This window comes from Eurosta solidaginis, chromosome 3, assembly GCF_040869045.1.
Source record: "Eurosta solidaginis isolate ZX-2024a chromosome 3, ASM4086904v1, whole genome shotgun sequence".
NCBI lineage: Eukaryota > Metazoa > Arthropoda > Insecta > Diptera > Tephritidae > Eurosta > Eurosta solidaginis.
The window spans coordinates 206,833,333-206,846,261 of record NC_090321.1 but is presented as its reverse complement, the minus strand read 5'-3'; the positions used below and the strand labels follow the sequence as shown (position 1 = coordinate 206,846,261).

The following is a 12,929-nucleotide window of genomic DNA, read 5'->3' as shown; positions in this document are numbered from 1 at the left end:
TTTCAGATTCAGGGTTTACGACGAATGTTTTTAGTACTTTAAGAGCGGAAGTTTTTTTTATGAGGTTTTGAAAACTGAAGCATAGTTGAATATGAACTTTTTCGAAAATTTTAAGTTTTTGAATTCCACAGCGCTTAGAATATCAAAGTATTATTTTACTGCATGCACCAAGATTATTTTTTGTGTCAAAAAAAAAAACTCCTAAAAGAGAGTGGTTATAACTTATATCTCTTACTATTTAGATTTAGTAAATTTAAAGAGCGTGTATGTTGTGTTTGCATGTTTTTTATTGTTACTATATTTTAATATCTTATATCTATGCAATTTTCCCATATTCTAAGCATTTAATTTTTTCTCTAAATATGAAGTATAAATATTTGTATAACATTAAAACAAGCAACAAGAAACCTCACTCTTACATACTAATTTACAGTTTTTAAAGTTAAACATGAGTACATGAGCGAACCGGAAACGGAGCACGAACGTCCTAGAAAAATGGCACAATTGAGCCGACGGCAAGTTGATGGCATCGGACCGGTTACCAACGATGGAATGCCAATAATTTTGAGATCGGTAAAAGCGCATAGCAATAAAATATTTAAAAAAAAACAGCAAACAATTGTTTAACTATATAAAATAATTTACATATTTACCGACGTCAAATCGTCGTCACAGGAGGTGAAGGAACCACATCAACATGAATGGTATAAACGACTTTACCAAACGATACACAAGCAGAAAAACGGCGGTAATGCAACTCAATTAACATTATTGTTCTTTTTACTAGGTTTAGTTTTCTTTAAATTTAGAAAAACGATTTAGATGAACATATAAGTAGAATAGGCAGTAAGAAATTACATCAGAATAGGTAGAAATATTTCTGAAATAAATACCTAAAAGGGTCACAATTTGAATAACTTTTATATGTATTTAGGCATTTCCCCCAGATAAAACTATGGTTGAAAGTTTTGTAGTATTCCGAACCAAATAACGGTTAACAATTTCATAAGCAGCATTTAAATAATTGCAATGTGCAACAGAATAATGACCGCATTTCTCTTAAAGGATGTACAGTAGACTGGGTCGAAAAAAAAAGTTGCTAATGTCCGCTTCTAAATTTGAAGATTATGTTGAGAGGGTTTCAGAAACATTTTTTCTATTTTTTTTTTTTTATCCTTCGAAATACCGCCAAAAAGGGTTTTTCGTTGTAACTTCGTTATTTGACGACCGATTTTTAAAACTGATATGTCATTATTTTGGCCTTGAGAAGCTCCACATTTCCGTTTAATGTCCTTTTAAGCTATGAAGTCGTTTTCACATGATTAGGTCAGCTAACAAAATTTTACCCCGCCTAAAGTATGTTTTTTTCCTTACCAAACGAAAGTACTTAAAAATTAAAGAAAATGTTGCTTTGAAACCATATTACTAAAATAATAAACAAAGAAGTTATAGCACTTTCAATATTTATTGCAACTGTTATTTTACCTGACTCTTATTATACTTAGATCTGAAACTCATAATATTTTTGGAGGAAAAATTGCAGGGTTTGCATTGAAAAGTTAATAAAGATATGCCAAATATAAGGAATAGGGGAAGTCAAAGTAAATAGGTGAGTCAAACCTGTAGTTTCGTATTTATAATAATAACGCTTTGCGATAAAATCAACTTTTTCTCTGGGTATTGGACAAAAACCACTTTTTCCTAGAGATTGAGGCTTAAGTAAACAAAGTACTATCTCCGTTTTTCGAAGTTAAATTTTGTTAGCTGACCTAATCATGTGAAAACGACTTCATAGCTTAAAAGTACATTAAACGGAAATGTGGAGCTTCTCAAGGCCAAAATAATGACATATCAATTTTAAAAATCGGTCTTCAAATAACCAAGTTACAACCAAAAAACCTGTTTGGCTGTATTTCGAAGGATCAAAAAAAATTAAAAAAAATTTTTCCGAAACCCTCTAACACAATCTTCAAATTTAGGGGCGGACATTAGCAACTTTTTTTTTTGTATGGGGACCAACCCAGTCTAATGTACAGTCCAAATAATTTTATATCAGCCCAATTCTAAACAAGTAAGGAAGGCTAAGTTCGAGTGTAACCGAACATTACATACTCAGCTGAGAGCTTTGGAGACAAAATAAGAGAAAATCACCATGTAGGAAAATGAACCTAGGGTAACCCTGGAATGTGTTGTAAGACATGGGTATTAACTGGAAGGTATTAAAGAGTATTTTAAAAGGGAGTGAGCCATAGTTCTATAGGTGGACGCCATATCGGGATATCGCCAAAAAAGTGGACCAGGGGTGACTCTGGAATGTGTTTAATATGATAGGTGTCACACCCATTTTACAAAGTTTTTTCTAAAGTTATATTTTGCGTCAATAAACCAATCCAATCACCATGTTTCATGCCTTTTTTCATATTTTGTATAGAATTATGGCATTTTTTTCATTTTTCGTAATTTTCGATATCGAAAAAGTGGGCGTGGTCATAGTCGAATTTCGGCCATTTTTATACCAAGACAAAGTGAGTTCAGATAAGTACGTGAACTAAGTTTAGTAAAGATATATCGATTCTTGGTCAAGTTATCGTGTTAACGGCCGAGCGGAAGGACACACGGTCGACTATGTATAAAAACTGGGCGTGGCTTTAACCGATTTCGCCCATTTTCGCAGAAAACAGTTACGTCATAGAATCGGTGCTCCTACCAAATTTCACAAGGATTGCTAAATTTTTGTTAGACTTATGGCATTAAAAGTATTCTACACAAATTAAATGAAAAATGGCGGAGCCACGCCCATTTTGAAATTTTCTTTTATTTTTGTATTTTGTAGCACCATATCATTACTGGGGTTGAATGTTGACATAATTTACTTATATATTGTAAAGATATTCAATTTTTTTTTAAAGTGGGCATGTTCGTCATCCGATTTTGCAAATTTTTATTTAGCATACATATAGTAATAGCAGTAATGTTCCTGCCAAATTTCATAATGATATCATCAACGACTGCCAAATTACAGCTTGCAAAACTATTAAATTACCTTCTTTTAAAAGTGGGCAGTGCCACGCCCATTGTCCAAAATTTTACTATTTTTATATTCTGCGTCATAAGGTCAACCACCTACCACGTTTCATCACTCTATCCGTCTTTGGTAATGAATTATCGCACTTTTTCGGTTTTTCGAAATTTTCGATATCGAAAAAGTGGGCGTGGTTATAGTCCGATTTCGTTTATTTTAAATAGCGGTCTGGGATGAGTGCCCAGGAACATGCATACCTAATTTAATCAAGATATCTCAAAATTTACTCACGTTATCGTGTTAACGGACAGACGGACATGGCTAAATGAATTTCTTTTTTCGCCCACATCATTTTGATATATAGAAGTCTATATCTATCTCGATTAGTTTATTCCGTTACGGATTACTGTTATGCGTGAGCTCTGCTCAGCTGAGTATAAATAATTACTTGCGAGTTTTTTCCCTTCTCCTTTTCCTCATATTCTAAATAAAAAATTCTTGTGAGTTTTTTCACTTCTCCTTTTCCTCTTATTTTGAACAATGTTCGAAAAAGGGGAAAACCGATTAATGGAAAAAAGTAGGTATTATGAATGTGATTGAACAACAATAACTAAACTTTTTAATTTGTTAAACAAAAATAGAAATGCGCAATAAAATTTCAATTGGCAAATCAGCTGACTTCGAAAATTCGAAATTCCCATTCCCAATTATTGTTCTCCCTAGGAGAAAAGAATTGGAGAAATTTTTCGTGGGAATAAAAAAATCCGGGAGAACAAAATTCCGAGGAAATATTTAGAATTGAGCTGTATATCTTTTTAATTTGCAATTAAAACAAATTTTTATACTAAAACTTTAAATTACCACTATTCCTTTCAGGGCCTGATTAAAAATGTGACTAAGGATATATCGATAATATCCTCAAAATCTAGCTCACCATCTGTTTACTTACAAAGCCGATTTACAAAGCCATTTTTTAATTAACTTCATTTGAAGAACGCTCTTTTACTAGGCAATTTGTTGCCATCCCTATCCCTATCAATGTATAAACGTAAAACAATTTCTGAGTTGGCAAATGTAGACTGCAGATTTCTTCTTTGATGATGCGGTACTAAAACAACTCAGCTGATTCCTCTTCTCCTTTTGTGTGGAGATTTGCAAAATGTTTTAACTGGATTAGCTCGATTCCCAAGTGTCTTCCAAGTCTCACGGATATGTTTCCACAAGGATTGTAGTCGATTTTTTCTGATTGCGTAAGCATTAGCTCACCAATAAAATAGAATCTCGCAAAAACTAGCTTGTGAGACGCAATTTTGCCTCTCAATGCATCTATTCATTCATCAATAACAGGAATAAAGGTTCCGTGCGGAATTATCTCTAGCCAACAATTTGTACTTTCGATGCTTAATAGCCAAGAGATTACGAGCGAACAGTTGCTGATCGAACTTGTAAAGACTCGTCGATGACCTCTGAATACTTTTCGCAGCTTGTTGTTGTTGTAGCAATAAAGACACTCCCCGATGGTTTTGGGGAGTGTTATCAATTTTCCTGGTCTCTGCTGGATTTACATCCGGTACGTTGCAGTAACAAGCATCATAAAAGTAAAAGCCCGACAATCTTGGGAATGACTTAACATGGCCACATTGAACTTTCTAGGCCATTCCGCTCCCCACTCTCTAGTTTCATGACAAATGTGAGATCGCCAGACCCTCAAATGCTAAAGAAACAAGATCTACAGCGGTTAGGTGAGGTTGACAATTGGGTTTGAGAATCTATAAATTACGCTGCCAATTCCTTGAAGGTTGCGCTACACAACCCCTTGAAACATTTGGGTATTTTGTTCGCCTCTTACAAGCGGTATACCTTCCGCGGGTATATTCTAAGCCCCCTAACCCGCTGGGCACTCTAAGTTGAAGACTTTGTTTTTTATATTAATTACCGAACTCTAAAAAATCGCTTGATAATAATAATAGAGGGTTTATAGCGTATGCCAGGTTTTAGAAAAATATGTATGATCTTCCTTATGGAGTTTAAACACCTACTTTATTAAGCAATACCAATAGTAGGATTATACGATCACTGACTGAAAACCAATTTCACTCAAAAGATAAATCTGTAGAATCTATCAAATTACTTATGAAAATTATAATAAATCAATGATCTAATGAGTACCTACACATGGTCACTAGTTCGCATATGTCCTTACCCTGATAACACGATACGGGCCCAGGTTCCTATATTCGTAAATTTTCCTATTCTTAAATTTTAGGTGATAAACATTGTGCTGTGCTGCCACAAAACCATTTTAGATTTGGTTAATCAAGCGACACAAATTTCTGCCGATACAAAAAAGTCGAATAAAATAATATATATTAGGGTATGTAATTTTCAGAGGATCTATTTTCAAACCTGCATGCAACGAAGTATAAAATGATTTCCTAAGGGTTAAAGCAGCATAGACGTAAACTCTAAAAGAATATAGCATTCAATATATAAATTTTAGTAAAAAGTTAAAAAAATATTTCTTTAGTTTACGCAAGTACATAGTTTAACAGAAATAACAGATCATTTACATATATTTCGTAAATAATAAAAGCATTTGCTGTGGTTTTATAGCGGAGCTACCATAACTCTTTGTTTGAGTCATTTAAACTATGAAACTATGAACTGTTAACCATTGAGTGTGCTTGTAATTCTCAACTAGTTAGGGAAATATTCTAAAGACATGGTTTAAAATGTTTATCCCAAATCGGAGTATTTGATAGCAAAATGAGGTGTCAGAGGACGCAATTATTACCTCAGAGCAGCAGTTTGTGGGAGGGACACGACAAATTAAATGGGGTTACACTGAAAGAACAGCCTTTGGTCGGGAAAAATCCCGAGTCGCTCCGGTACATAGAACAAAATGGCCTCGGACAGCTATGCCCGGAATTGCCCAGCGAACCGTGTTCTTAAAGGTAAATGCCCTGAACTCACAGAATATGGAAGCATTCTCCCTATTACTCTTAATCCTATCCTTATATTATTATTACTCTTCCTGTAAACCTTTCTTTACTAATTTCTCTCAAACCATTACCATAATTCTTACTTTTACTCTCACTCTCCCTCTTCCTCTTTGTTCATTTACTTTTCTCACTTCCCTCCAACTTCCTCTACTTTTTCTTCTTATGGCTCCTGTTTTCCCATGACTTTCCTATTATGCTCCCATTTCCAATATGTGAGATATATCGAGTTTGACTATTTTACCATTACATTCCTAAAGTACTAAAAAAGAGCAAAATAGCAGCAAAAATTATCCTTTCTACTGCTTTAAAATTCGTTACCAAATAATGAGGGCCGTCAAATTTTTGTTTTTGTACTACTGAGATCACCTGCCTAGTTTTAATGCGTCGTGCCGACATACATAAAGTATGTCCTGCTTACAACGTGTCCCCACATGATGTCAACCATTTTTTTAGCTGCAATGTGGAACCGACGCCTCTAACACCCCTTTCACTCTGGTCCACCTTTGTTGAAACTGCAAGTTTCCTTGGACTACCGTTATAGGATATTGATAACAATTTGTGATCGGTAGATCCTATTGGATGGGGCGAAGCACTGCTACAACAACAACAACAATGCCGCAGAGCCCAAGTGCGGGGTTCTCACAGCTTTTCCCTCAGAGCCAAAAGTGCTTACCCCCAATTGAATACATACAAGGTGCTTAGTATCCTCTGTTCTTCTGCAAGAACAATTGAATTAAATAAACTCGTAATTTTTTGTATTGGTACAACGTGACGTATGAGCAACTTTCTTGGTACACCGCTTCTAGTTTCAGTAACAATCAAAATAAATAAATATGTGGAAATTCGTAAAAACAAAGCATTAAGTAGAATGCCTGTCCCTATTCGTCCAAAAAACTCAATACAAAAATTTCCCTTTATTTTTGTATTTTTAATTTATTTCTTTTTTTTTGTTGTTTTACTTAATTAAACTATATTGTAGAAGATAAAAAAAAAACAAAAAAAATTGCAGACTAATAGCCACGTATTAAAAGCAAATATCTTCGGTTTGCAAATTTTATCGGAATCCAAAATCGAGCACCTTAAAGCCACCACCAAGCCTCAGCTTATACTAAGGGTCCATCCTATTTTTCCTTCATTGGGTTATTATGGCAGCAGTAACCACTCGACAATTTATGCTAAGAATTAGACTCTTTTAAAATTATTTAAAAAACATTTTTGTGTGCTTTGTGTGAAAGCTTCCACATCGTAATATTTTTGTTTTTAATTAGCTTCAGGTGGCTCAAATATCTTCTTTAATCTCACAATTTTGTGGTGTTTAGGAATTTTTTCATAAGAAAATATGTTTACGGATCGGCAAATATATATCTTCATCCTTTGTTTCTAATAGCAGTTGAATCATTGATTAATATCTTAGCCTATTAAACAGTTGGAATTTTTTCGTGGAAATATATTTTTGTATATTTATCACGTATTACATTTTTGTCTACATAATCGATCGACTGCTTGTTTTGAAAAATGTATAGAAATGGAAAAATATTTTTAAAGACTACAATTGTGAAATTAGTGGTATGTTTTGAAATAAATCCGCAAAAAGAGCCATCAGCAAAAAAGCATTGAATAATTTAAATTTAGATATGCAACCCCTAATAAACTTATTTTTTACGAAAGCTTTTTTATATTTTTTGTCGCCCTCCATCCTAATACGATTTCCAGTACTGGTTTAAGTGTGTAAACTATATTTTAAAAAACTCACGAAATACAAGTAAAATTTAAAACAAACGAGCCAGTTTGTATTTCGAAAGGTTCTTTTGACATTCGGCAGTTTTTTCTTTATTTTTTCTGACAAATGGAAATTTTGTTTTTAGTTTGAAAATTTTGTGCGTAAAAACACAACTAAAATCAACTTTCTTGTGAAAAAAGTGAACCATCAGAGCTCACTAATTTGGGGGGAATAGCGATCTCGCTTTCTGATGGTACAAATTGTTTTTGTATTTTGAAGTTCCGATGAATTTTCATCAGTTTTTTTAGCTTGGAATCCAAGACAAAATAAAGTAGTGTCATATAGGTATTTGCAAACTATATTTGTTTACAAAAATTTTATATGAGAAGCATCAACAAAGAACACATGACCAATTTAAAAACATAGCACATTTGGATGGAAGACCTCGTGAACTGCCTAATTATTTTTGGGCGAAAACTGTTTTCAGTCACTGATCGTAAAACATATACGGGATCAGCTTTTCTTCATACGCTTACAAAACTCATCTAAGTTTCCCTGTAATCGAATAAATAGCTAAAAAGCTGCAGAAGACAAAAATTTAGGTAATTTCATTATTAGTGATTTTTCGCCTTTAGTTTTTGGAAAATTATGCAAGTTTTTTATGTCACTTAGCAGGCCTTCGCTCTAAGCCGACACGATTTAAAATGTAAAATTAATATTCCTAATTAAGCCAAATGTGTTTTTAACATTTTCAAATGTGAAATCCACAACAGTGTTTTTTTTCTACAATCAAAAGAAAAAACATTCTCTCAAAATTGAAAGCAGTATTGAATTTTCGCCATAGAAAATGTTCATGTAGGGGCCACCCCCCTAAAATGTTTCATTTTGTTATATTTTAAGATTGCCAAAGTTTAAGCACAACTGGAAGATGTTAACCTGTGCCACTGGGGCACCTGTAAAGCTTGGTTTAACGCCCCAGAGCATGTTTCGCACCAAAACCAAACCTATATCTCATTGAAAATCTATTGAAATGCGAAAGCATTGACAAAAAAATTTTCAGAAAAAGGAATTAACAAAATGATAAATCACCTGTGGTATCTTAGTCTTGAACTTGTTTGGCCCGACAGAGCAAAACACCCTAAATAGCCAAATTGAGTATCACATGGGCAAATTGCTTTAGCCGTTTCAGAGATATGGGTCGCCGAAGTCGTCAAACTGCCAAAAAATCGAGATTTTCAAAACTTTGAGGCCCCAGTGGCATGGGTTAATATCTTCCAATTGTGCTCAAACTTTGGCAATCTTAAAATCTAAGAAAATGAAACATTTAAGGGGGATATCCCCCAAAAAATCCGACATCGATTTTTTTAAAACCACCCTAATGTACTTAAGTGCTATTATTTTTTTCTTAGTGAGTAATTTTATTTCAATATCCGCGCGCTTGAGGTAAAAAAAGTAAATTAAGAACGTACATATCTAAATATATTCAACATAAAAAAAACTTCAAAGAAGACTAGCGTATAGATTTGATTGATTGATGGCAATAAAATGCGACGAGCTAATTATAAGAAATTATAAATAAGCCAAAATTAGATCAACTTAAGTTAAGAATAAATTTAATTAAGAAACTCAAAAAATATATTTCTATTTATTTTTTATTTTTTGTAATCACGTACACGATCGTTGAGATCATTCAAAAAAAGAACACTGCAATTTTTGTTAGGTTTCGAAAATTTATTTTGATGATTTATATTTAACATGTAGACGAATAATAGTTAAGATATTACAAAATGCTTTTATAAGTTAGATTACATTTACTTGTTTAGCAATCTTTTTTTTTTTTTTGCAATTATTTTTGTAAGAATTTGTAATAATCCATATGCGCTCTTTCCAAATGTTTTTTACTCGTTTATACCATTCTGCGTTTAACGCTCGCGCTTTACATCTCATCACATGCAACGCTACTCCACAACGCATCTGCAACGTGCACCTCGCCTCTCCTCTACATGCAAAACTCACAGATGATTACGTGATTCGCTACAAATGTCAAAGAGGTGATTTTTCTTAACGTTTTATTGCACTCTAAAAAATTACTGGTAGTAAAAAGGAAATAAATTATTGTAGCAAATGCAAATGCGCTCATTATAAATGCTTCAATGGATATTTATTAGACTTGTAACGCGTGCCTTGAATTACTTGCAATGCTTTAGTAGTATTTTTAGTATTTTTGTTATGCCTTTTTTTCAAATGCTTTCGTTACAGTGACACTTACATGAAAATTGAATTGACATCTACATTTAACATTAGCTGTACATTTCTCCAGTAAAAACTAACCTCGACAATGAAATCTAGATATAATTAGATTTAATAAGAAAAAGGGCATGCGTATTAAGGAGGGGCTCTAGATTGATATATGAAAAATTTCACAGTTTTCTCACACATATTTCAAATCTGCATGCAACAAACTATTAACGAATTACGTATTATTTAGCGACAAAAAAACTCCCTGGGATTCTGTCCCAAATAACCCCGCCTAAGCAAGCACAATATAAAGTCGGTACGATGCCGAAGTCACGAATGTGCTATTTTTCTTTAAACGAAATATTATATATGTCAAATTTTGCAAAGTCAAAACAACAAATGTGCATTTTTTTGAAAAAAAAAAATTTTTTAATTAAAATTTTTCAATTAACATTACTTAGTGGTTTACAAAAGTTAATCTCCCAATAGTGGTTGAAATATACACAATTAAATATCTATTTTTAATAATGTCTTTAAGGTTTGAGACGCGTTTTTCACAAAATATCAAATATGCACACTTGTGATTTTGGCATTGGACCGACGATATATCACAGATATCTTCTCATAAAAAGTAATTATTATTTAAGCACCTAAAACATAGATTTAAAAAATACAACTGACTAAACGATACATTGCTTCGACTAAGGTGTACAATTGGTTAAGTAAAGACACCTCAATACACCCTAATGCATTTAATTCTAACTAAAACCATGCGCAACGTAATAAACACAGTTTAAACAATATATCTTTTGTATCACTCTTTTCTAAATTTAAATTCATATTTTTTTTTTGTAAAACAGCTCGTCCAACATTGAAATCAACTGGTTATCAATCAGAGCCCGAGCGAAATTACGATTCCGACTATTCGACTGTGAAATATAAAACATTAGATCGACGACGTTTGCAATCGGTTTCATCTGCCACGAACGTTGCGAATCGCAATCACGACGATAGGTAAGTAATGTCAAAAATATCATTATTTTATAAATACTTATAAGGCAAAAAGTTTTAAATTTTCCTCTATCCTCCTACGCGTTTCGACGCCACCGCACCTTCTTCAGGAATATTTTATATAATAAAAATAAAGTCGACATACCTGAAGAAAGGGCGGTCACATCGAAATGCGTGGGAGGCTAAAGAAAATATTTAATATTTATGCCCAAAATCTCCAAACCCAACAAAATGTATTTTGAATTTTTTATTATACTCAGCTGGGCAGAGCGCACAGAGTATATTAACTTTGTTCGCATAACGGTAATCCGTAACGGCATAAACTAATCGAGATAGATATAGACTTCTATATATCAAAATGATCTGGGCGAAAAAAGAAATTCATTTAGCCATGTCCGTCCGTCCGTCCGTCCGTAAACACGATAACTAGAGTAAATTTTGAGGTATCTTTATAAAATTTGGTATATAGGTTAATGGGCTATCGCTATTTAAAATGAACGAAATCGGACCATAACCAAGCCCACTTTTTCGATATCGAAAATTTCGAAAAATCAGATTACGAACACGCCCACTTTAAAAAAAAATTTTTTTTAAAGTCAAATTTTAACAAAAAATTGAATATCTTTACAGTATATAAGTAAAATATGTCAACATTCATTCATTCCAGTAACGATATGGTGCAACAAAATAACAAATTAAAAGAAAATTTCAAAATGGGCGTGGCTCCGCCCTTTTTCATTCAATTCGTCTACAATACATTTAATGCCATAAATCGAACAAAAATTTACCAAACCTTTTGAAATTTGGTAGAGGCATAGATTTTATAACATCAACTGTTTTCTGTGAAAATGGGCGAAATCGGTTGAAGCCACGCCCAGTTTCTGTACACAGTCTTCCGTCTGCACTTCCGCACGGCCGTTAACACGATAACTTAAGCAAAAATCGACATATCTTTACTAAGCTTAGTTCACGTACTTATCTGAACTCTCTTTATCTTGGTATAAGAAATGGCCGAAATCCGACTATGACCACACCCACTTTATCGTTATCGAAAATTACGAAAAATGAAAAAAATGTCATAATTCTATACCAAATATGAAAAAAGATATGAAACATGGTAATTGGATTGGTTTATTGGCGGAAAATATAACTTTAGAAAAAACTTTGTAAAATGGGTGTGACACCTCCCATATTAAGTAGAAGAAAATGACAAAAGTTCTGCAGGGCGAAATCAAACGCCCTTGGAATCTTGGCAGGAATACTGTTCCTGGTATTACATATATAAATAAATTAGCGGTACCCGACAGATGATTTTCTGGATCACCCTGGTCCACATTTTGGTCGATATCTGGAAAACGCCTTCACATATACAACTACCACCACTCCCTTTTAAAACTCTCATTAATACTTTTAATTTGATACCCATATCATACAAACACATTCTATAGTCACCCCTGGTCCACCATTATAGCGATATCTCGAAAAGGCCGCTACCTATAGAACTAAGGCCCACTCCCTTTTAAAATACTCATTGACACCTTTCATTTGATACCCATATCGTACAAACACATTCCAGAGTAACCTCTGATCGACCTTTATGGCGATATCTCGAAAAGGCGTCCACCTACAGAACTAAGGCCCACTCCCTTTTAAAATACTCATTAACACCTTCATTTTAATACCCATATCGTACAAACAAATTCTAGGATCACCCATGGCCCACCCTAATGGCAATGTCTCAAAAAAGCGTCCACCTATAGAACTAAGGCCCACTCCCTTTTAAAATACTCATTAACAGCTTTCATTTGATACCCATATCGCACAAACACATTCTAGAGTCACCCCTGGTCCACCTTTATGGCGATATCTCGAAAAGGCGTCCACCTATAGAACTAAGGCCCACTCCCTTTTAAAATACTCATTAACACCTTTCATT

The 12,929-nt window shown here is 33.6% G+C and overlaps 1 protein-coding gene across 30 annotated transcripts in view; it reads left to right on the top strand.

Annotated features, from left to right (window-relative positions):
* The window catches only part of CAP (Cbl-associated protein), a 195,695-nt gene that overhangs the window by 115,611 nt on the left and 67,155 nt on the right, over positions 1-12,929 (top strand). For 24 of the 30 annotated variants that reach the window (XM_067774854.1, XM_067774859.1, XM_067774839.1 and 21 more), the window contains 4 exons: positions 434-573; positions 676-748; positions 9,763-9,795; positions 10,843-10,996. In XM_067774854.1, coding sequence (XP_067630955.1) covers positions 434-573; positions 676-748; positions 9,763-9,795; positions 10,843-10,996 — 400 coding nt within the window. Of the gene's footprint in view, positions 1-433; positions 574-675; positions 749-9,762; positions 9,796-10,842; positions 10,997-12,929 lie in introns of those variants that run through there. The other 6 variants (XM_067774847.1, XM_067774851.1, XM_067774853.1 and 3 more) reach the window with 2 other exon arrangements.